Raw genomic sequence first — 23,404 nt, 5'->3', positions numbered from 1 at the left:
AATTTTTAACAATGATTTTGCAAGAGAGGAAATTAAATATAGGTGGGAGGTACCATTTCATCTGGAAGGTTTTTTTTGATGGAGGAAAGGCCTTCGTATACACAGTGGAAGACATAAGAGCTATGGGGGAGTCCTTAGAGGTGACAAGAGACATAGCGGAAGGAGAGAAAGTAGATGCCAAGATGGATGAAGCAGCGGCTTATTAATAATTAAATGGGAAGATGGAGAAGTTGAAAGTATTCTCAACAAACATAAATGGGCTAAACGGTCCATTCAAAAGGAAAAAGACTTTTTTAAAATTAAAAAAAGAAGGTGCAAATATAATTTGTCTTCAAGAAATTCATAAAAAAGGATAATGTATATTTGCTGGAATGTCATCGGCTTGGTCAAATGTTTGTTGCATCAAGGGGGAAAAAGAAAAATGGGGTTTTGATAAATATTAAAAACTTGACATGGACTTTAGAAAAACAGATTCAGGACAAAGAAGGCAGATTTCTTATTCTTAAATTTCAAACACTGACCAATAAAATGACAATTGCCTCAACCTATGCCCCAAATGACAATAAGACAAAGTTTTTTGAGATATTTTTTTTCAATCTCCATTGAAGATAATAGAAGGAGATATTCTGATTCTTGGAGATATGAATGCGGTCTTGTGTACGACCCAAGACAAAATGGGGAAATATAAGAGGAGTATGGGGAAAGTACCTAAAAATGTAGAAGATTATATGTCATTATCATTAGTTGATGCATGGAGACATAACCATTAGAAAAAGGATTTATTTTTTTCTCAGCTCCACATAAGACGTATTCAAAAATCAGTATGTGTTGGATTTCTAAGTCAGCTTTAGTCACACTTAAGGATGAGGAAGTGGCTCCCCTGACATATGCGGATTACAATCCAATAATTGTGAAAAAGAACCACCACTTTAAAATGTGCCTCACCTCTTTGCCCATTTATGTATTTATTATTTATTTAACATATTTGTATACCGCCCAAAACGCATGTCTCTGGGAAGTTTACAACAAAACAATACAGCAACAAATAAAAAGGTTAAAACATTACAATAATTTAAGATTTAAAACAACATTAAAACTATTAAAAATCATCAAACTATTAAAACAGTATCTAATTAAAAGCCTAGGTGATGGGGAGGCTCTTATTTCAGCAGAGAGTGCATTCCAAAGCCTCAGGGCAGCAATGGAGAAGGCCCCATTTAGCAGGGGGTGTTGGTTATACACAATGAGGCAGTTTGTTTTGTTCCTTCATTTTCTCCCTGTGCCCCAGCATAAATCTTCTCGTGCAGGAGCTTAGTGCCCAGTGGGCACTACCTTCACTGAACTACTGGCTACTACTTGCATATTTCAAGTGGAAGTTGTAGGCATACAAAAGTTTGTAAATCACACTGGAGAGAGATTTTCAAGCAGCCCAGATAAAGCAGGTATGTCTCAGCCAGAGGTGCTCTTAGCCACGGACCTTGGGGATTTGGTCCGTGGCCTCCTGTCTCTGGAGGGACCTCAGAGTCCTGACGCTGCCGCGTGACCACCTTGCCACCGCCCCACACCTGCTGCAATGATATTTGCAATTTCCACTGCCATTTGTGTGCTCGAGAGGTGGGTGGGGTGAGCTGAGTAAGCCTTCCATGTAGCGGCGGGGGGCGCAGCAGCTGGTGGGCCTGTCCATCCATGTGTGCCTGCACATTGGGAGTATTGAACGTCCGCCACCACACAGAGCCCGCCGCCACCACACAGGAGGCCTGCTCAGCTCATCCCATCCACCCCCTGGCCACACAAATGGCAGTAGAAATTGCAAATATCAGTGTGGCGGGGCAGTGGCGGGAGGCTTTTAAAAAACCAATTTAAGGGGGACCTCGCAGCATAGCCCTTCAGGTCTGGGCTGATTTTGGACCTAGGTGCACCATTGGTCTTGGCAAAGTCAGTGGGACTACTCATGAGTAAGTTTGCACTTGTATAATGAAACATGGAGCCAGCGTGGTGTAGTGGTTAGAGTGCTGGACTAGGACCAGGGAGACCCGAGTTCAAATCCCCATTCAGCCATGAAACTAGCTGGGTGACTCTGGGCCAGTCACTTCTCAGCCTAACCTACTTCACAGGGTTGTTGTGAGGAGAAACTCAAGTATGTAGTACACCGCTCTGGGCTCCTTGGAGGAAGAGCGGGATATAAATGTTAAATAAAATAAATGATTGCACATGTATAATGAAAAACCCATCAGATCCAAGATATTCATAAAACATGCATTTCCAAAAGAACTTTCCTGCACAAATCAGACATGTCCCATCACTGATGGCATCTTTAGAGGTATCACATGTGGCACTTTTGACCTCTCCACTGCCCCTAGTAGATGTCTCTAGAATATGATCATGAACAAATCTGACAAAGTGTGATAACCTCAAGGCAGGATCTGAGGGTTTGTGCATGTCCATGCCGAGCATAACCAGCTCACTGAGGACTGACCCATACACAATTCAAAGAGAATCTTTGACAGCAACAATTCTTTGGAAATAGATTTTTGAATAGCAAATGCAATGGGCTCATACCATAAACAGTCAGTTATGCAAGTTTACTTATGAATAGTGTTGACTTTGGTAAGCTTTATTTGCTCCATTTGAACTATACAAGTGTCTCTGAGGTGATTTGCAGACTTGCATATAGCTTCCAACTTCCACCTGAAATGCATAGCTGGCTCCAAAAATGAAACGTTGTTTTGAATGCCAGCACTTCCTGATGTTCTTTCAAAAACAGGTTTTTTCCTCAGGAAGTTGTACTTCTACTATCTATGTTCCAAACAGCTTCCTCCTTCAGTTCATGGGAAGTCACATCTGATCAGATAATAAAAACTAAGTCGCTAATGGATGAGATAAGTACAATCTTATATATACACTAAGTAGCTGTACTTGAAGAAATATGCAATCTATCATTCTACATATGTGTATTTATTGTCTTGGGCTCTCTGCTAATGTTTGGATTGCTCAGTGCTGTGAGAGATTTCATTTTCTAGCAAATGCCAATTATAAATGTAACAGGTTGGAGAATCCTGTCACTTTTTATCTATATGAGCAAAATGACCCACCTCTGGATCTGTCACCCTCAGGTCACTGGCATTACAACATCAGTCCCTTTCAATTGAAAATGTATTGCTGAGCAGTGGACAAAGTTTTAGGCAAGTATTTTGGGGATGACAAAAAAAATGGGCTGAACCAGAATATCCTCAAAAATATTTAAAGACACATGAGGTCAAGGCAGGAATCTCAGATTCATCTCAGGCCATAAACCACCTTGGCATGAGTTCACACTATCACTCCAATCATTATTATTATTTATTTGATTTCTATACCACCCTTCCAAAAATAGCTCAGGGCGGTTTACACAGAGAAATAATAAATAAATAAGATGGATGGATCCCTGTCCCCAAAGGGCTCACAATCTAAGAGAAACATAAGATAGACACCAGCAACAGTCACTGGAGGGATACTGTGCTGGGGTTGGATAGGGCCAGTTACTCCCCCCCCCGCTAAATAAAGAGAATCACCACGTTAAAAAGGTGCCTCTTTGCCAAGTTAGCAGGGGACAATGTCAGTAACTCACATTAAACTTGAATTCAAACGATTGTGTGGACCAGGCCAGTGGCTTGCCTAATTCTATCTAGTGAGTTTGAGACTGAGAGATTTGAACTAGGCACTTTTCGTCTCATACTTTTCTAGTAACATCATGTGTATGTTTACTTGGAAGTAAAGCCCATTGAATTAAGGGGATTCACTCCAATGCAAGTATGCATCAGATTTCGACTTATTTTTCCGAGTTTATGATCAAACTTGTAACATGAGCAAACAGGTTAGTAAATGAGATTCTGCAGATGGAAAACTTAATCCTAGTCCAATAAATTATTCAACATTAGGATGAGGTAAAAATGCATGATTAAGAAAGTGGAATACAAAAGTATAAGGCTTCAGTCATGCCAGGTCCCTAGGATGCTGGTCCCAAGCCACCAGAACAGATGCAGCAAATAATGAGTTGTGTTGGCTTTGGAAGAATATTTAAGCATTCCTCTGTTTCGCTACTACTTTCCATTGCAGCTTGCATTATTCTCAATGCAAGGCACATTGCAACATAAGATAAGTTATAGCAAAATAGTCCTGTTGCACAACAACATGGCCAAATGTTTTCATTGACTGCCATTAACACTGTGGGACATAATACTGTTGCACGCCTGATTGCCTTGTGGCATTTTAAAAGCAGCAGGATGTGGCAAAGAAGCATCAGTGATGTGGTGTGGTGTGAGATTTGCAGCAAACTTCAAAGAACTGCACTTGGATATGTGCAATATTAAATTGCCAAAACAACAACACCCCAAAACAGAAGAGCTATTTTAATGGCATTTGTGAGTTTCTTTTTTATCTCTAATATAACTGTAGTAAAGTTATTCACATAAGGTAGGTATATAAATGACAGTAAAATCATCCTCACCATTGCCCTCTTTTGAAGCCTTTAGCATGCATACCTAGTGCATATATCCATTTAACTGTTTCTTGTAATAGTCATTCAATGCATAAAATTGAGGAGTTTGCTAGTAATTTAGGAGCCCCTGAGGGATAATCTCACACACCCCCACACACCATCTATACATGATGACCATGTTTAAAGAGGGAGACATTATATAAAAGACAGTTGTCTATTGTCCATTGCTATGGCTCGCTATCTTTGTCTCCTTTCAATATCTTCTTCGTATGTTAATTCTTTTGTGAAGATTGCAGTGATTATTATTTTAAAAAGTTCTGAATTGATCACCACAGATCCATGGAAGAGTCACTCAAGAGAGGAATCTGACTTGCTGGCATAATTTTCTTGTTTCCGGCTGCTATTTGTTACTGCTTGTGTAAAGGACTGTGTCTAACTGCAAGGTTGAATTTCTTAGTGGAACAGACAAAATGGTTGCTTCTAAAATTGCATTGGAAAATCTGAGTAAATACATTCTGTAGAACTTTGAGCCATCATTATTTGGGGGGAGACTTGCTGACACTTAGTCAGCTTGGCTTTATTAGATGCTGAACACAGTTTCAAGAGTTTGGGATCACATAGTACACAGATGATTAGGGAATATGAAGGAAACTAGAAGAAAAGCGGGAGAAAGAAGAGGAAGGAAGCTTGGAAGGATAAGTAGAGATTTCCTGCAAACTTCCACTCACCTTTTCGTTTCTTCATCTTCCACATCAGCAGTAGAGCTCCTACTAAAAGAACCAGCAGCACCAGGAAAACTGGTAACAGGAGCATGGGGTCAAAGCTAGGACCGAAAGAATAAAAGTACAGGTTTAGTAACCCTAATCTGGACATCCAAAATCCGGAATGCTCCAAAATCTGGAAACCAAATGTGTGATGGGCTTTACATTTTCATTACATTTACAGCTACCTGTAGTTATCATAAATTCTATGCTTATTCATTTTTATACTTTAAATAAAACCTAAAAAACACCCCCAGTGTACAGTAATCTTTCATGTTTAGACTTGGATCCCATGACCAAGATATCTCATTACAGTATGCAAATATGCCAAAATCCGGAAAAGCCCCAAATCCAGAATACTTCTGGTCCCAAGCAGTTCAGATAAGGGATACTCAACCTGTATATGTGACTTCACTCCACTATGCTGCCTACTCCATTAGTTTGGCATACTGTTCTGTGATGTTATATTTATTCACAAAATGGACCTATTCCCTCCAATTGGATGGAATTTGGAAGCTCTGAACGTTCCTCCCTGGGAGAGAAATCATTTCACTACAAATGGTGTTGTGACAAAAGGGAATGTTATTCTCCTTTCAGCACAGCCTTTAATATATTGAAAGTCACCTCACAGCCGCTGCATCTCCAAAGATGTCATGTCCTTTCCCTACCCTCTCCAGATTCCATTCTTTCTACATGTACCTCACTCAAATCTCGAATTCACAATAAGTAAAACCAAGTTTGGCTTCTGAATGCCAGAATTAAGATAATGCAAATTATTTTTGTGCTCAGCTAGCCACTCAATTCATACCAGACCACTATCCTACAAAGCAGTCACATGCACAAAAGTTGGAAACCACAAATGAAAATTATGTGCTGCATGTCTTAGGTTTCCATAAACCAAAATGTACTAGTTATACAGTACTGAGACATCAACATGTATAGAAAGAAATATGTTGTTCTGCAAATGTCTGTGCTTACCGTTTGGGGCTGTTTGTAGAACCTGCGCTGTTGGCGGTGACTGGAAATGTTGCGGTGGATAAAGCTGTAGAAACATATCCAGCAGTAGTTACAGCTATTGTCGTACTGGGCTCTAAAACAGAAAACAAAAGGTATAGGCCTCTGAGGACTTTAACCTGGGCCACAACTTCATGCACCTATATATTCTTAATTACATAAACAAGACCACAAGAGAAGACTCAAGAGGAATCTGTGGGCTGAATCCTCTTGATGACTCACACATTTGTCTCAGAACCACTTTGGGGCACTTCTCAGAGCAAGTTCCAATGATCTATCAGTCACCTTACTTGTATGCATAACTGCTCCTTTAACTGCTCTACTCATGTGAACAGGGTAACATCTGAGGTTGAGGACTTGCCTCACTGTGCTATTCCTCTTCTGCAATAAGAAATGCATCGTGATCTTGTTGGTTAATAGAGGAGGAACTGCAAGCTTGTGCAAGTTTTCATTTATTTATTTATTGTTCAATTTTTGTACTGCCTTTCGTAATGTATCTCAAGGTGGTTTACAAATAACATTCCATAGAAGTTACATTTAAAACCTTAAAATCAACATTAAAATCAACTTTTCTTGCACATAGGCAGTTGCATGCATGAGTAAGTCAGCCAGTTGATTGACTGAACCAGATTTCGACCCCTCAGGTAACACAGAGATGGATAATCTAACTTCACTGCTCCTTTAAATCTAACTGCCTCAGAGCAGCTGCCACCATCTCACCCCTTTCTTTCCATATGGATGGGCAAGAGCTATGGGCATATGATCATCAGGAGTAAAATGGGCAGAGGCCTATATATGCATGTGTTTCTTATTTTATTCACATGGTTTCTTAACATACCTACTATTTAACTCTCCCCTACTTTGCAATCAACATTAATCTGTTTAAAATATTTGACAAGGCCTTATGATTAGCAAGAATGATAAACAAAATATGACAGATGAAATACACAAAAGTTAGAATTATTTAGACAAATACAACATAGATTCTGGCATATAGAAGAGTGCCACTCTTCAGAATGCATTTCTTCTCCACTCTTGTTGCTAGTCTCTGCTTTACCTGTGGCTTATATAGATTTTTTACATGTATAGCCTGTGCTTCCTCCAAGAAACCCAGAGTGGTACACATGGTTACATTTATCCCCCCCCAACAGCCCTATAAGGATGATTATACTGAGATATAAGTGACTGTCTTAGAATCACCTAGTGAGTTTCATGGCTGAATAGGGATTTGATCTTGGATTTCCTCAGTCTAGTCCAGCACACTAACCACTCTGTCACTCTGGCTCAGAGTTCTTTCTTGTTTTTCTTTTTATTTATTATTAGTAGTATTCATTTTTTTAAATAATAAGTCAGACAGAGCAGCCCTGGAGACTTCAGAATGCATTTACTCTCTACAGAAGCAGCCTTTTGTGGCTGGTCTGTTCTTTACTTGTAGTTTGTACAGTTCCTTTCCTGCGTATGCATGCCTGTGTTTGATCCTGCTGTGTTAGATACAAATCTACACACTACTCTAGTCCTGTAAAGCACTGTAAAGCAATTGATGTTATTAATATTTCTCTGTATCTCTGATAAGCAATTGAGATTTGCATACTTGTGTGCATTGTATTTTCATTCCACTCGTTAGCTGCAAATCTGCACTTTGCCAATTATTGCTAAGTCACCTGCCTAGTCCTGGCTCCACCTCCACAGGTGCCCACAATTGGCTGTACCTCTCACTATCTATGGTTCTAACCATCACCAGCCCTGCCTAGCACCCCGCCAGTCCCAGGAACCACCAGCCGCCACTGAGGCTAGAAGAAAAGACCAGGCAAATAAGAAAATAAAAACCTGCAAACTATCTTCTATGCCTACAGGCCTAAATTGCAGGCAGGGACATTTACAAAATATGATCTTCTGTGAATAACCAGGAAGGAACAGACAGGGCTGGCTGCAGTCCACCAGAAGGAGAGGGAACAACGTGGAAGAGATGTTAGAGGTTGTTGATTTTTACCCACAATAGGTAAAACAGCAGAGCACTAAGGAATGAGCACACACTCCAGTTACAGAGTAGGTAGCAGAGGATGGTTTGGATATTGCAGCTGTTTAGAGAAAACACATGGAGATCCTTGTATGACTAAACACTAAATATTTATTGGTTAAATACACTTAGATAGGAAAGACCTGTCTCTAATCTAAAGGACTACATAGGGGTAGGTAAGGAGAGAGAGAGATGTTTCCATCTGCTCTCTAGGAGGAAAGGAAGGATTGTGTCTCAGCACAGGAAGTGTTGCAGAGTCAGTTCAGGGGTCATAGAGTAGGGACAGATAGGGAGACCCTGACTCACTGTCTCTAATCCCAATGCCCCTAGTGGTCATTAGGACACTGTTGGAAATTCTCTGTGGTGAGAGAATCCCTTTCTCATTATAGCAGAGTGCACAGAGGCACAACACAGCAGAAATTTAGTTAGGCACGCGTGTATGCTGAGAGTAAAGTAACTTGGAGCCAATTCATAGTTTCAAATCAATATAAAAGGCATCTATTAAGGAACTCCATTCTAGATAGGAAAGTGAGGAGTTAGAATCGCTAATCTATCTATCTAGCTGGATGCAGATGGATTCTGCATCTTCTCTGCACATATGGTGCAGGAAGAGAGGCTTGCCATGTTGCAAGGTAGAAGGGCAGGTAGGGAAGAGAGAGAGAGGAAGTTGATCCCTGAGATTAGCAATCTACATATCAAAGGGATAGCATCAGAGCAGTGGAGAAGTGATGACCAATGTCTTGACCTTCTAGCCCTCTGACTTACTAGTCTGTCCTCCACTGTCTGAGACAAGAGACAGGGCAAAGTCCTTTAACTTCCAACAATTAGGACAGTTGGTGCAAAAGGTCGATGCACTGGAAGTTCATCTCCAACAAGAGAGAGACATCATGACTTCATCAAACCAGGTCTCTGGGTTTCCCACTTACATCCCCAAACAAAAGGACTGAAAAGTCTGGCAAACTAGAGCTGAGAAACTGAAAGAAAAAACTAAATACCCGTCTCCGTACATTGTTATTGCAGGCAACACTGTATATGCAAACAGGAGGGAGTGCAGTGCATCTCTACCAGCACTGGGAGTGCACAGTAACTAAATGCTTGAGATTGGTAGTGTATATGCACTGTCAGTTACTACTATAGCTATGTCCATGCTTTACAGTCTCTTTACTGGATGCATTCAATGGGACTTGCTTCCAAATATAAGGGCCAAATGATACATTATGTAAAACATGTTATTTGCCCCAAGACTCATTTAAGTTTGCTTACAAAATCGCAGCTGAAAAGCGAATTGACAGAGATTGGGTCCATGGTATTGGAGTGCGGGCGGGCGGGCGGTGGTGGGTTGTGGGAGCTTGGCTTCTCCTGTCCAGCAGGGGCCATGTTTGATTTCTCTCGGGAGCAAAGCTTGCATTGGTGACATGTATGCATGGGACTGCATTTTGAGGGCCAGCTTAATAATTCACATTATCTACCATGCAACCCTTTATATAATGATTTTGACAGGGGTACAGAGTCTGAAAAGAAGCTGAGGTAGGAGGCACAAATAAACAACTCTGTCGGCCACTGTGGGCCAAACCATGAGCTTTGTGCATGTTGCCCTGTTCACATAGGTAGGTTTCCCTCCCACAGGGCTAACAGTAGCAATGGTGTGTGTGTAGACTGGAAATGCAACACATAGGAAGGGTTAGAATCCATCCCATCCCCCCCAAGCACTGCTACTCTGGTCAAATTTAGAGCCCCTATAGCCATTTTAAATGAAAAAAGCAAAGTATCAGGGAATCAGATCATGGATCTCCTGCATAACATGTAGTTTGGCCTTAGGTGTTCTCATAAACACTACTAGTAGTTGTAGTAATTCTGGTAGTTGTAGAAAGTCTTGTAATAGTAAGTACTTGTAATACTACTACTAGTGGTGTCTGTTGGAACGAATTGTCTTAAAGTTGTACAGTATGACAATTAGAGAATATATCACAAACATCACTTTATAGAAGGCTAGTTCAAAAATCACAAAATAAATTTATGTCAAATGTTGTGCTCTTTCACCTGTCCCTGGGATATACATTTCACATTTTAAAAAGGAAGCTTGGAGAACACAGGCACACAACAGCCCCTAGCTCTTTCCCCTAGAGAGATACCTTTCTATTTCCCAACACCCTTTTACCCAGTCACTCATTACCTCAAAGCAGCTAAGATTTCCCCTCCCTGGCCCGAGGGAAATATTTTTTGGAGGGAAATCTCATTCCATGTGACCCCAATACCTCACGTACCTAGCAAGATGACGTTATGAATTAAGGAATTCCAGTTCTCACAGAGGTGTGTTTGCACTGCCAAACAGGAGTTGTTATAGCATATCTCACTACATAGTCTTTCCAGTATTAAATAATTGATTCCACAATCTTGGCAAGTCATATTTGCTTATACATTCCGTCTCTAGAAACCCAAGAGATCAGACCAGTTTTCTCTCTCCTTTTTTTAAGATTGTGAGCCCATTGGGGACATGGAAGCTTCTTTTTTAAGCATTTCTCTACCATGCTGACTGCTTTTTGAACTTCTTTTGTGTGGAAAAGCAATATAAATAAGAAAAAGAGGTTGGAGTAGAGTTTCTGCCTCCTGAAGAAAGCTCATGTATACAGTTCTCCCACCCTAACCAGCATAGGTGTAACGTCCGTTGGACAAGGGCGGGCAAATATCCCTGGGCCCGGAGGGTCAGGGGGCCCACAAGGGGCCCAGAAGCACAGGTCTCCTTCCTCCTGGGGCACCGCCCCACTGCTGCCGCTGCCACCGCCTTGCTAATATTTCTCATCTTCACCACCGGGGGGTGGGGGGTAAGCACAGTAGGCCACCCCCACCCACCCCATGGTAGCAGCAGCGGGCAGTGCAGTTGGTGGGCCTCTCCTGCGCACCTGTGCAATTTGAGTATGGATGTTGCATGCCCGTGACATCACAGGCATGCAACATCCATACTCAGACTGTGCAGGCACACAGGAGAGGCCCACCAGCCATAGACGCCCCCCCCCTCGCTGCCACCAGGTGTGGCCTGCTCCGCTCCGCTCACCCCCACCCTTGGAGGTGAAGATGAGAAATGTTGGCAGAGCAGCAGTGGTGGCGATGGGGCAACCCTCCAGTCGTGGGGCAAGGTATCTTTAAAAAAAAACCTAGGGGGGACAACATGAATGGGGGGGAAGGGTTAGGTAGGTTGCCCCACCCTCTGATGTTGGATGCAGGGGGTGTGGTTTGGGGCATGCACACGTTTTACACACATGATAGGGGCCCCCTTCCTACTCTGTCCCCAGCCCCAGGGAAGCTCACTACACCCCTGCTAACTGGTATTCACTGAGAAGTCAAAGTCCCTTTTTGCACTCTACCCTTTACCAAATGAGACCCTTGATAATCCACCCCACAGGAGAGACCCATGGATCGCCACTGTACAATAGAGAAATTGTGAGGTCTTATGGAACCATTGAAAGAATACCGATAACTTTGGATCACTTAAATCACAGTGCTTTTCAATGGTGTCAGCTCTCACATTCAGCTGTTTTACATTCAAATATGTCATCTGAACTGGGTGCAAATTAGTGTTCTGTTCAGTAACAGATTCAGCCCTTGGAAAAAGCAGTATTCTTCCCATGTTCCTCCAGCTACACAACAGCAGCAATAACTGATCTTTCAAGGATGTTGTAAAGATAGACCAATGTGTACTTATATAAACTATGGTTTCCAGCAGCTTTCTTGAGGAAAATGCTGTTCACTGTCAACACTCCTTACACCTTCATTTATTTTCTTCATCTCTTATAAGCAAACCCTTTTGTAACTCAATGGCACCAGTCTTTGGGTAGCTTGAACAGTTCAGATCTACTGTGTTCTCCTTTAAAATGCATGATTGTAAGGGCATTATTTATTATTAATTCTTATTTAATACATCTATATACCACCTATACCAATAGTCTCAAGGTGGTTCACAATCAGATAGAACCACCAAAAATTTAAAATTTAAATGGTTGTTTAAAAATTTAAACAACCATAAAAATCATATGAAATCTAAACAATAAAATTCAAATAATGCTTGACTGAATAGGTGTGTTTTCAGGAATTTCCTAAAAGCCCTAAGGGATGGAGCAGCTCTAACCAAAAGGAAGTCTGTGCTCTATCTTCAACAGAAACAAATATTATGGGTACTATCTAACCAGAGTAAAGAACCTTTAATTCCCCTTGATTCCAGTGAGAGAGATTTTAATGTGCTTAACTGTCCCATTGAACTTAATGGGACTTTTAAAAGTTCTCAACTACTGTGGCTGGATTGTGTCCAATATAGGTTTGTTGTTGTTTTTTAAAGCCCATGCACTTGCATGATTAAGTGCTGTTTTCCAGATCACTTCCATGTTCTATTTAGTTTCATTGAGAGACTTACACCTAATGTGGCCCATGGGGCATGAATGGGAATTGGTGGATGAGCCGGCATGTACACACAGAAAGTGAAGGAGTGGCAGGCATAGAATTGCAAGGTCCTGCCTTGATCTCTGACCCACGTTTTTAGCATGAATCATCTGCTGGTCTTCAGACTCCCTTTTCCTTTTTACTAACATGAGAGATAGATTTGAATTTTAAAAAGGAAAGCCAGGCTTGCCAGCAGTCTGAACAGTCTTGTGATACCTACATGATCATAGATCTAGAATCCATGATTCATGGAATATTCATAGCCTTTTTACTTGCTAGATCCCCAAATATTAGCTTTGTCTATGGGTGTGTATGGAGAACACTTCCTGCTCTACCAAGCTGAAAATCAGAAGAGCCTTTACAAACTGGTTTCCTATCTAGTTAAGCAGGAACTGTACTGTGCAGGATAACCCGCTGCAGGGACATAGCATCCATTGCGCGGTTAAATAACCCGTTCAAATAACCCGTATTATAACTGTTTTCTAAATGCTGTGAGCTGTCCTGAGCAGTAATGTACTGGAGGGACGAGGTATAAATGTTTTAAACAACAACAACCCAGGCCGCCATGCCCCAGGAGTCGCATCTGGTGCCACAGCCATGCTCCTGCATTTGCCATTAGATGGGCAGGAGGTGTGTCTGCATTGCAAATGAGGCTGCACAGGCCCGTTTGTGAGTAAAGTATGGCCAGTGCCACATTTGCAGTGCCATGGGGAGTGCCTTTCACTGCTTGTTAAGGCAGTTAGACACATTCCCGGCCAGGCTGGGAACCCAGTGCTGGCTGAAGCTTTTCAAAAACAGAGCCACGTGGCTCAAAGAGAATCATCCCCAATTCAATCCAAATCGATTCAGGTAATTCGAGTACCATTTTGAAGCCCATCTTTCCAGAGAGAGCTGGTCTATCAATTGGGGAAGATGGGTCTCAAAATGGTGCTTGAATCACTCGGCCATTTTCGATGAATCAATTCGAGTTTTTGCGATTCAATTTGAGCTTGAATTGAATCGCAAATTTGATTTCTGCACACCTCAACTGCATAACCACCTCCTAGCAAGTACCATTCTGAGTATGTATATTGACCCAGGACAAAATATCAACCCAAGGCAGTGTGACTAAAAGAACAGCCACTTCCATGAAATAATGACGACCAACAGTGACATTTCCAAACCCTCAACCTGTTCCCCTCCTATCATTTCTTAGCCTACTTTCCAACTCAAAGAAATTTATGAGATCACTGTGTGTGTGTCTGTGTGTGTGTCTGTGTGCGTATCCTGCTAACCACTTGTTTAAAGTCCAATGCACAGCAAATCTAGAACACATGAAAGGGCTTCTAGGGGGGTCCTGAGGTGAATACCACCCCCATCAACCATCTTAGCAGCCATTCCGTGTGTACACACCACCCTTTTAGAATTCATGCATTAACAGTCCAATTCGAAATTGCTCATTGCCCATTGGTTCTTGAGATTACTTGCAACGATGCCATCTTACCACCCCTGGTTAGTCCTGTCCCCTGGGTGAGGGCTACTTCATGGGCATTACCATACACACACACACACACACACACACACACACACACACACACACACACACACACCTACCTCATAGGCCCAGCTACCTACATCACCATCCCACCCCCTGGCTAAGAAACTAGCACTGGTGCTGCCCCTCTTCTCCTCATTAGCCTCTTGGGTGGGGCACTCTGGCCAGTGCCACTGTATTCTGTAGCAGTTAAGAACATAAAAAAAAACCCTGCAGGATCTGGCCCAAAGCCTAACTAGCCCAACTTCCTCTTTCCCACAGTGGCCCACCAGATGCCTCTGAGAAGCCCACAGGCAAGAGATGAGGTATGCCTTCTCTCCGGTTCCCCTGTGACTGGTATTTAGAGGCATCTTGCCTCTGAAGCTTGAGGTGGGCTATAGCCTTCAGACTAGTAGCTAATGATAGACCTGTACTCCTTGAATTTGTCTAAGTCCGCTTTAAAGCCATCCAGGCTGGTGGCCACATTGTATGGCAGAGAATTCCAAAGGTTAATTATGTGCTGTGTGAAAAAAGTGCTTCATTTTCTCAGTCCTAAATTTTCTGGCAACCAATTTCATGGGATAACTACTGGTTCTAGTGTTGTGGGAGAGTGAGAAATATTTCTCTCTCTCCACACCATGCATAATTTTGTAGAGGTCTATCATGTCTCCCCTTAGTCTAATTTTGTAGGCTAAAAAGCCCCAGGTCTTGTAGGTCTTGCCTTGTAAGGAAGGTGCTCTAGGCCCCTGATCATCTTGGTTGCCCTCTTCTGCACCTTTTCCAGTTCTACAATGTCCTTTTTTAGATGAGGTGACCAGAACTGTACTCCAAATGTAGCTGCACCATAGATTTGTATGGTGGGCATTATGATATTAGCAGTTTTATTTTCAATCCCTTTCCTAATTATTCCCAGCATGAAATTTGCCTTTTTCACACCTGTCACATGCTGAGTTGGCACTTTCAATGAACTGCCACCACAACCCCAAGATAGCTCAGACCCTATTAGCATATATGTGAAGTTGGGGTCTTTCCCCCCAATGTGCATCATGAACCTCATTTGCCATTTTGTTGTCCACTCCCCCAGTTTGGATACATCCTTTTGGAGCTCCTCACAGTCTGTTTTGGATTTCACAAAACAATGAAATAGTTTTGTGTAATCTGCAAATTCAGCCATTTTGCTGCTTATCCCAACGTCTGGATCATTTATGAACAAGTTAAAGAACATATGTCCCAGTACATATCCCTGGGGGACTTCACTTCTTACTTCCCTCCACTATGGAAACTCTCCATTTATTCCCACCCTCTATTTCCTGTCCTTCAACCAATCTGTCTCTTGGGACCATCACTGCACAGCTTGTTCTCTTCCTCTTCTCTCTCCTCCCATCCCCACACCAGCATGAAGCTTGTCCACTTTGTCTCCTCTCAAAATGGCAGAGATAAAGCAAACAAGTTTGCTGCTGGAGGGGAGGGAGGGAGCGAGAGAGAGCACACAAGCAAGCTGGCACAGCGAGACAGGTCAGCGGCAAGAGACAGGTCAGCTGTCCAAGCTGGATGTTCACCACCCACTCACAGCAAGCAACAATGCCAGCCAGAGGACAGAGCATGCTGCTGAAGAGGCCAGCAAAGGTGGCAGGGGTGGAGCTGAGGTTGGGGCACTGGCAGCAGGCAAGTGGGAGATGTCTGCAGGGGGAGTTGTGCATTTGGCACTCTATGGTGCATTTGCTGCCTGGGGCAACTGCCTCACGTGGCTTCATAGGAGAGCCACCCCGGAGTCCAATATAAACCATATTTACAGCACGTAAGAGGGTATGCTGATGGCATTTTTTTTTGTCCCATCCACCACCTTGTTTCAAGATGGTGGTCAATCAGAGTATAAACATCATTCCTTTAGAGTGCATGTATTAACAGTCTGATACAAACCAGACTCAGGGCACTTGATGGAGGGCCTGGGGCATACTGACAGGGATTTTTTCATTGAACCTGCTCTCTTGAAAACAGATGGCAGTCATGCACATTATAGCAGCTTCCCTTTAAAACTTTATTGGAAAGAACAGTGGACAAACATGCCTGATTTCCAAGAACAGTAATCAAATACTATCAAATGGTTCACGCTGAACCCGTAATGCCACTTTGATGTTGAAAGAACAGGAGGCACCATTAATTCTACTTAGAACTACTTGTCTAAAACATTAAGTGTTTGAGTAGTCTCTCTTAAAAGGGCTGCAGTCTTACCTGAAGTAAACTCTGCTGAATTTACTTCTGTGCAAATATACTAGGCTCAGGATGCAAGTGTCTCTCTCTCATGCTTTCTTCCCCTTTAGCTCTATTTGATTTTGAGTGTATTGTGGTGTTTGGAAAAGGAACTTACCTGGAAGAACAGTCATATTCACGCGGAATCCAGGATCAGTTCCTATTCTCTCTATAGCACACCAGTAAATACCAGCGTCTTGCTGTGCGAGGCTCTCCAAACGCACAGTGAATTTTGAGAGAGTTAGATTGTCCTTGATAGAGGTTCTGCCGTCCTTCACCTCTTCTTCCGTTCCAGTGGTCACAACAACTGTTTCACAAGAACCCCAATCTGCTCCTTTGCACCAGTATTTCTTATAATTCTTATATCCTTTAGCATATTTGCACACCACAGACAGCGATCTGCCACGATATCCTGTCACTGATTCAGGGCCTGTCACATCAGATGATGTACTCACTGAAAAACAGAATGAACCCAAATTAGGAGAGGAGCTCAAGCATCATCCTCTTATATAACAGAAAAATAGCAAATTGCATGACTAAAAGTGGGGGGAAAGCCTGCGACCTTGGTGATAAGAATGCACAGCGGCTGGTAAAATTATGTATAGTATAGAAAGTCAGGGTTCTTATAAGAGAAGGTGAAGTTCCTAAGTCATTCATAACTGGAGTCTAATACTCTTTGTTAAAGATTTCCCGATTTCTTTTACCTTAAAGACCACGGGGAAATGACTTGACTAGTAAGCCAGAGGTTGCCGGTTTGAATCCCTGCTGGTATGTTTCCCAGACTATGGGAAATACCTATATATGGGGCAGCAGCGATACAGGAAGATGCTGAAAGGCATCATCTCATACTGTGTGGGAGGAGGCAATGGTAAACCCCTCCTGTATTCTACCAAAGACAACCACAGGGCTCTGTGGGTGCCAGGAGTCGACACCAACTTGACAGTACACTTTACTCTTAAAGACCAGTTAGGTACTATGCTGGAGAACCAGCAGATGCTGCTTCTCTGTGTGAACTTAGCAAATTACCCGCACAGGCCTTACAACCCCGTAGCACAAGAGTGTGAACCCTGTTCCCTCCAGTCCTGTACTTTAACCAAGGTTATAGGTTAAAAGAACTGCAAATGTCAGTTCTTCCACACAGTCAGTAGGTAGACAGCAATAGGGCTGACACTGACCGACTTAGCTTGTCGCCTTGGCACTAGAGAATAAGGACTGTTCAATAGGTGAGGTTGACACCTATTTTAGACCAACTCTTGGACTGTAGGAGTACACAAGTTTTCCAGTCTCACAGAGCTTCTCATCAGGCAATAATTAACATCCTAACTAATGAAAGACACATGCAGCAAACAAGGCACGTTTAAAGCATGCTGCATTCCAGATTAAAGCAGTGTGGAAGCTCATGTGTGGGGTGCAATTTTTGTGAATCTCCCCTTCCTTCTGAAGCACTCTGAAAATATGTCCCTGAGGGTTGTACAAGCCTCATATTTTTTTGGTAGCACAGAGAACTCCAGAGGGAAGGGGAGACTGGTGAGAATTGCCCCACCCATCACCCCCGCCAGTGCCCACACTGCTTTAGTCCAGAATGCAGCACACCATGGGCACACTCCCTTTGCTGCATGTGCCCTGCTTGGGTCAGGATGCCAGCCGGTGATTCTATTTGATTATACCTTGTGCAGAAGCCTGTGTTATTGAAAAGCTTTCACTGCCTACACACTAATGTAAGCTAATCTTTTATAATAGTCTTCAAGATGTGCACGAGTCTGGTTCTACTCAATTGCACTTCTATTCATTTTAAGGGTCCAGTTTACTCCTGACCTGCTTCACTGCAGGAGAGGTGCTGTAAGAAAGCTGAGAGGGAAGGGAAGGGAATAAATGGGCTGGTTTGGATAATAGGTCTGACCAGCCCCATGATTAGGAATGGGAGCATGCATGTCCTGCACTCCTTCCCGGTGCACTGTTCCACTTTTGGCAATTGCGATGGGGCTGCCCCCACGCAATGATGAAAAGTGGAGCATCCCACCAGGAAAGGAAGCAGGATGTGCATATTCACATCCCTTACTGTGGGGTGGTGGTGGAGAGGCCTGTCAGACCGCTCATCTGAAGCAGCCCAGTGTGTTTTATCAAGGGGTGAGCTTTTGCATGAGAGCAAGCTTTCACAATCCACCATCCCCATTGGATCAGCAGGAACAAACACACTTTCAATGCACCATGTAAGGAAGGTTGTCTACCAGCCAATAGACCAATTCTCTCCCCCCCCACCCCATTTGCATGTCCATGGACCTTATTATTATTATTATTATGAATAATAATTTATTCGATTTCTATACTGCCCTTTCAAAAATGGCTCAGGGTGATTTACACAGAGAAATAATAAATAAATAAGATGGATCCCTGTCCCCAAAGGGCTCACAATCTAAAAAGAAACATAAAATAGACACCAGCAACAGTCACTGGAGGCAACAGCGTGCTGGGGGTGGATAGGGCCAGTTATTCTCCCCCTGATAAATAAAGAGAATCCCCACATTAAAAGGTGCCTCTTTGCCCAGTTAGCAGGGTTAACTTAAGCATCCGCTGTCAGGCTGTTTCATGCTGTAGGTTCCACAACAGCTGTCATGGTTGCTTTCAGCCTGTCAGGCCATTTTAAAAGACCTGGGACACCTGCCAAGAGATGAGAAGTCTAGAGAATTAAAATAAAGTTGAGACTATGGCAACTAAGAAGGGGCCTCTCAGTAGTCTGATATGATACCATACATGTTGGAAGTTAAGGACTTTGCGCTGTCTCATCTCAGACAGTGGAGGACAGACTAGTGAGTCAGAGGGCTAGAGCATCAAGACATTGGTCATCCCTTCTCCACTGCTCTGACACTATCCCTTTGAAATGTAGATTGCTACTCTTAGGGACTAACTTCCTTCCTCTCTCTCTCTCTTCCCTTCCTGTCCTTCTACCTTGCAACATGGCAAGCTCCTCTCCCTGCACCATGTGTGCAGAGAAGATGCAGAATCCATCTGCATCCAGCTAGATAGATAGATTAGAGATCCTAACTCCTCACTTTCCTAGCTAGAATGGAGTTCCTTAATAAATGCCATATATATTGATTTGAAACTATGAATTGGCTCCAAGTTACTTTACTCTCAGCATACACGCATGCCTAACTAAATGTCCGCTGTGTTGTGCCTCTGTGCACTCTGCTATAATGAGAAAGGGATTCTCTCACCACAGAGAATTTCCAACAGTACATGTCTTGGTCCTTAGGTTCAAATTCCTCACAGAGGCAACCCCTTGGAAGTCAAATGGCTCTAATTAGTGGTCTGTTTTGCATGCTACAGCAACTCCCCAACAACAAATTATTAGAGCTGGCCCAAGCCCCACCCTCTCAACACCTGAAGCGCATGGTGCTGCCCACTTACCTGGCAGTGTGCTCCACTCTCCCAGCCCACACAGCAGCACGCTCAGATGTCCAGACCGCCCCCACTCCCTTCTCCTCCACTCCCACTTGCTGGGTTCTTAAAAGGGAGAGGAAGTGTGGAAGAGTAGAATGGTGGCTGGAGCATCTCCTCCACCACAGGCTCTCTCCTTTTTTTTAATCCAGGGGGAAGCAGTAGCAGCAGCAGCAGGAAGAGTGGTGGCTGGCATCATGCCAGCTGGAGGCTGGGTAGGTGTGGTCAGAGAAGACAGGTGAGAGGCATGGTGAGGAGGAGAGGCAGAGGGCAGGGCAGGCAGGTGGGGTGCTGACCAGGTGGTGGCACCTGCCCCCTACTACCAACTGTGTAGAAAGGAGAATGTTGGCAAGTGCTGGTCTTCTTAGTCCTGCATGACAAACGGCATCTGTCAACATTCCCATTCTGCGCAAGTATTAAAATATGTAGGAGCCGACTCCTCTTTGCCTCTGGTCAACCCACTGACCACACACAGATTGGGTGATGCGGGAATGTTTCACATCAGTCTCACCCAGCTTGTTTGGCAGTGATGCTTACTATCACTCTGCAAAGTCTGCATTTTCCTGCCTTCTTACTCTGCAAGGTGGGCATCCTCTTCCTGCAGCTTCACCTGGAAGCCTCCATTTCACTCTCAAGTGGCACCTGGAGCCTCTGGGGCTTGAGCAGTTGGGAGGGGACATTACTTCCTGCCCCAGAACACTGAGCAAGTTCTGCTTTGTGCTTGGCACAGATGCAGCACAAAAATAACTCATAGTCAGTATAAAGATGCAACAGTAATGGATGCAAAATTGGCTTTAAAAATCGCAACAGCCTGTCCTCCATCATTTCAGCTCACCAAAGAAAACTATATCCATTGTTAACTCCTTTTTCCGACTTGTGCCTATGTGTTGACATGGCCAAGGCACAAGCAGTTGCTTCCTTTGTTATGTCTTATTTCTTAAAAGGGAATTGTCAAAAGATCTACCAATGAGGTAGATTTCCTGTTACTCTGTTGGAAATGCAAAAGCACAATTCATCTCTCGTTTTCAAGGAACATCAAACTTTTGATGGCATCTACTGTGATGGCCAACCTGAGGCTCTCCAGCTGGTGTAGGACTACACCTCCCATCATCCCAGCCTGGGAGTGCTGGGAGTTGTAGTCCTACACCAGCTGGAGAGCCTCTTGTTGGCCACCCCAGCACAGACTAAAAGGAACCCTTGAAGTGCAGGAGCAGAGAAAGCCCACAATGGTAAATTAAATTAATACTAACCTATGTTGCTAAAGAAAGCTACATTGTTGCTCCACAAACAGATTGTCTAACTCCACCATTCACAGAATGGTTTTTTAAATGGTTTTTCTCTGAATAGTGTGTGGTTCCCTTCTCCAGCACATTCAAGAACTTTTTAAAAAAGGTTTCACTTTTTTCACTTTCCTTGCAAGTGTAATCAGCCAGACCACAAATGGCTTTTGGTCCAATATCATCAAAATCTCTTCACATGTGAATCAGTTAAAATGGGTTTTTCTCCTGCATAAATATCTCATCTCCCTCAATTACACTTATAGAGTTGTTATTATTAAAATATGTATGTATCTCTTTTTAACAAAAGGGTTGGAACATAGGAACATAGGAAGCTGCCATATACTGAGTCAGACTATTGGTCTATCTAGCTCAGTATTGTCTTCACAGACTGGCAGCAGCTTCTCCAAGGTTGCAGGCAGGAATCTCTCTCAGCCCTATCTTGGAGATGCCAGGGAGGGAACTTGAAACCTTCTGCTCTTCCCAGAGTGGCTTCATCCCCTGAGGGGAATATCTTGCAGTGCTCACACATCAAGTCTCCCATTCAGATGCAACCAGGGCAAACAGGCCCTGCTTAGCTAAGGGGACAAATCATCCTTGCTACCACAAGACCAGCTCTCCTTTCCTGTTTCAAAACAATTTACACAGCAAAAGAAAACAGAAAATGGTTCCTTGTTCCGAAAGGGCTCCCAATCTTTTTTTTTTTTAAGCCATAAAGGAGACTCTAGCAAAAAGGTAAAGTGTGCCTGCCGTCAAGTCGATTCCGATTCCTGGCAGAGACCTGTGGTTTTCTTTGGTAGAATACAGGAGAGGTTTACCATTGCCTTCTCCCACGCAGTATGAGATGATGTCTTTCAGCATCTACCTAGCTAAGTCTCCTAGCAAAGGTGCCTCTTTGCCCTGTTATCAGGAGTAGCAGTTAACAAGCTACAGTTGCTAACAAGAGGGCTAGTAGTGCTGTGACAATGGGGGTGTTTGCCCTTACTGTATATACAGGTAAATTATTGTTTGTGTACACAATGTTATGCATCTTTTTTTTCTCATGGATCTTCCACACTGTTCTAATATTAGCAAAATGTGTCAAATTCTGCTAATTAAGTTAAAGGTTGGTGTAAACAAGTTTTTTAAAATTGCATTTAACTCCAGAATCTATAAACAACGGCTGGCATCTTGACTAAATTATTCACGAGCCATCCCATGGAAATAAATGGATCACATTGGTGGTAATGACTAACTTGTCCCATTCATTTCAGTGGGACTATTCATGAGCACTTTATTCTGGATATCTCTTTGCAACTTATACAATATAGTGGCAATGACTTTAAAATGTTTCTACATGCGATTCAAAAATAGGATTTTTGGAAGAGATTATGTAGCATGATGCCTAGGGGACTGAGCTACAAATCAGAAAGTTCCCAGTTCAGCTGTTACCCCTGCTGCGAGGTAAGATAGTTGATCAAAAGCTAGATACTCCCTCTCAGTCACAGCCCCTATCTGCATTATGAGGATAATTCCTCACCTTACAGGACTGAAGTAGGAATTTTGACAAGATAATCAGAGGCGGTCTTACCCCTGGACTTTGGGGCCGAAGTCCAGGGCCTCCACAGCCCCTGGGGGGGCCCCAAATTCTTTTTAGTCTGTCCCAGTTGGTGTGGTCACCTGGCGGAGCAATGCATGATGATGCTTAATTTGCAGTGGACGGGGGGCCCTCCAAAGGTAGAGATGTGCACGAACCGGTCCGGAGGCCATTGTAGAGGCCTCCAAACCAGTTCAAATGTGGCTCAAAGGTTTGATGAGGGGGGCCAGCTGGGCACACGCGCAGACGGTACATTCGGCTGCTTCCAGCTCGGAATGAGGGCAGGGGCAGCAGGGAGATATGCTGCTGCCCCAAAAACTTTGCAAGAAACAGAGTGCCGGTGGGGGAAGTGTGGGGTGTGTGGGGGGGGTGGAGGTTAAGCATCTACCTAGCTAAGTCTCCTAGCAAAGGTGCCTCTTTGCCCTGTTATCAGGAGTAGCAGTTAACAAGCTACAGTTGCTAACAAGAGGGCTAGTAGTGTTGTGACAATGGGGGTGTTTGCCCTTACTGTATATACAGGTAAATTATTGTTTGTATACACAACGTTATGCATCTTTTTTTTCTCATGGATCTTCCACACTGTTCTAATATTAGCAAAATGTGTCAAATCCCCACCCTTAAAGAGCCACCACCCCCAGCGTCGAACCGCA

General features: G+C 43.3%; 2 protein-coding genes across 6 annotated transcripts in view; one reads left to right on the top strand and one right to left on the bottom strand.

Annotated features, from left to right (window-relative positions):
* Positions 1-23,404, top strand: part of RAB37 (RAB37, member RAS oncogene family) — a 133,227-nt gene that overhangs the window by 37,738 nt on the left and 72,085 nt on the right. The gene's annotated exons all lie outside the window — the stretch shown is intronic.
* Positions 1-23,404, bottom strand: part of CD300LF (CD300 molecule like family member f) — a 37,817-nt gene that overhangs the window by 13,619 nt on the left and 794 nt on the right. For 2 of the 4 annotated variants that reach the window (XM_053298946.1, XM_053298945.1), the window contains exons 2-4: positions 16,582-16,917; positions 6,217-6,328; positions 5,206-5,300 (exon numbers count right to left, since the gene is read on the bottom strand). In XM_053298946.1, the coding sequence (XP_053154921.1) occupies positions 5,206-5,300; positions 6,217-6,328; positions 16,582-16,917 (543 nt within the window). Of the gene's footprint in view, positions 1-5,205; positions 5,301-6,216; positions 6,329-16,581; positions 16,918-20,438; positions 20,497-23,404 lie in introns of those variants that run through there. The other 2 variants (XM_053298947.1, XM_053298948.1) reach the window with 2 other exon arrangements.

The sequence above is a fragment of the Hemicordylus capensis genome, chromosome 2, assembly GCF_027244095.1.
Source record: "Hemicordylus capensis ecotype Gifberg chromosome 2, rHemCap1.1.pri, whole genome shotgun sequence".
Classification (NCBI taxonomy): Eukaryota; Metazoa; Chordata; class Lepidosauria; order Squamata; family Cordylidae; genus Hemicordylus; species Hemicordylus capensis.
This window is presented reverse-complemented; position numbering and strand designations above follow the sequence as displayed.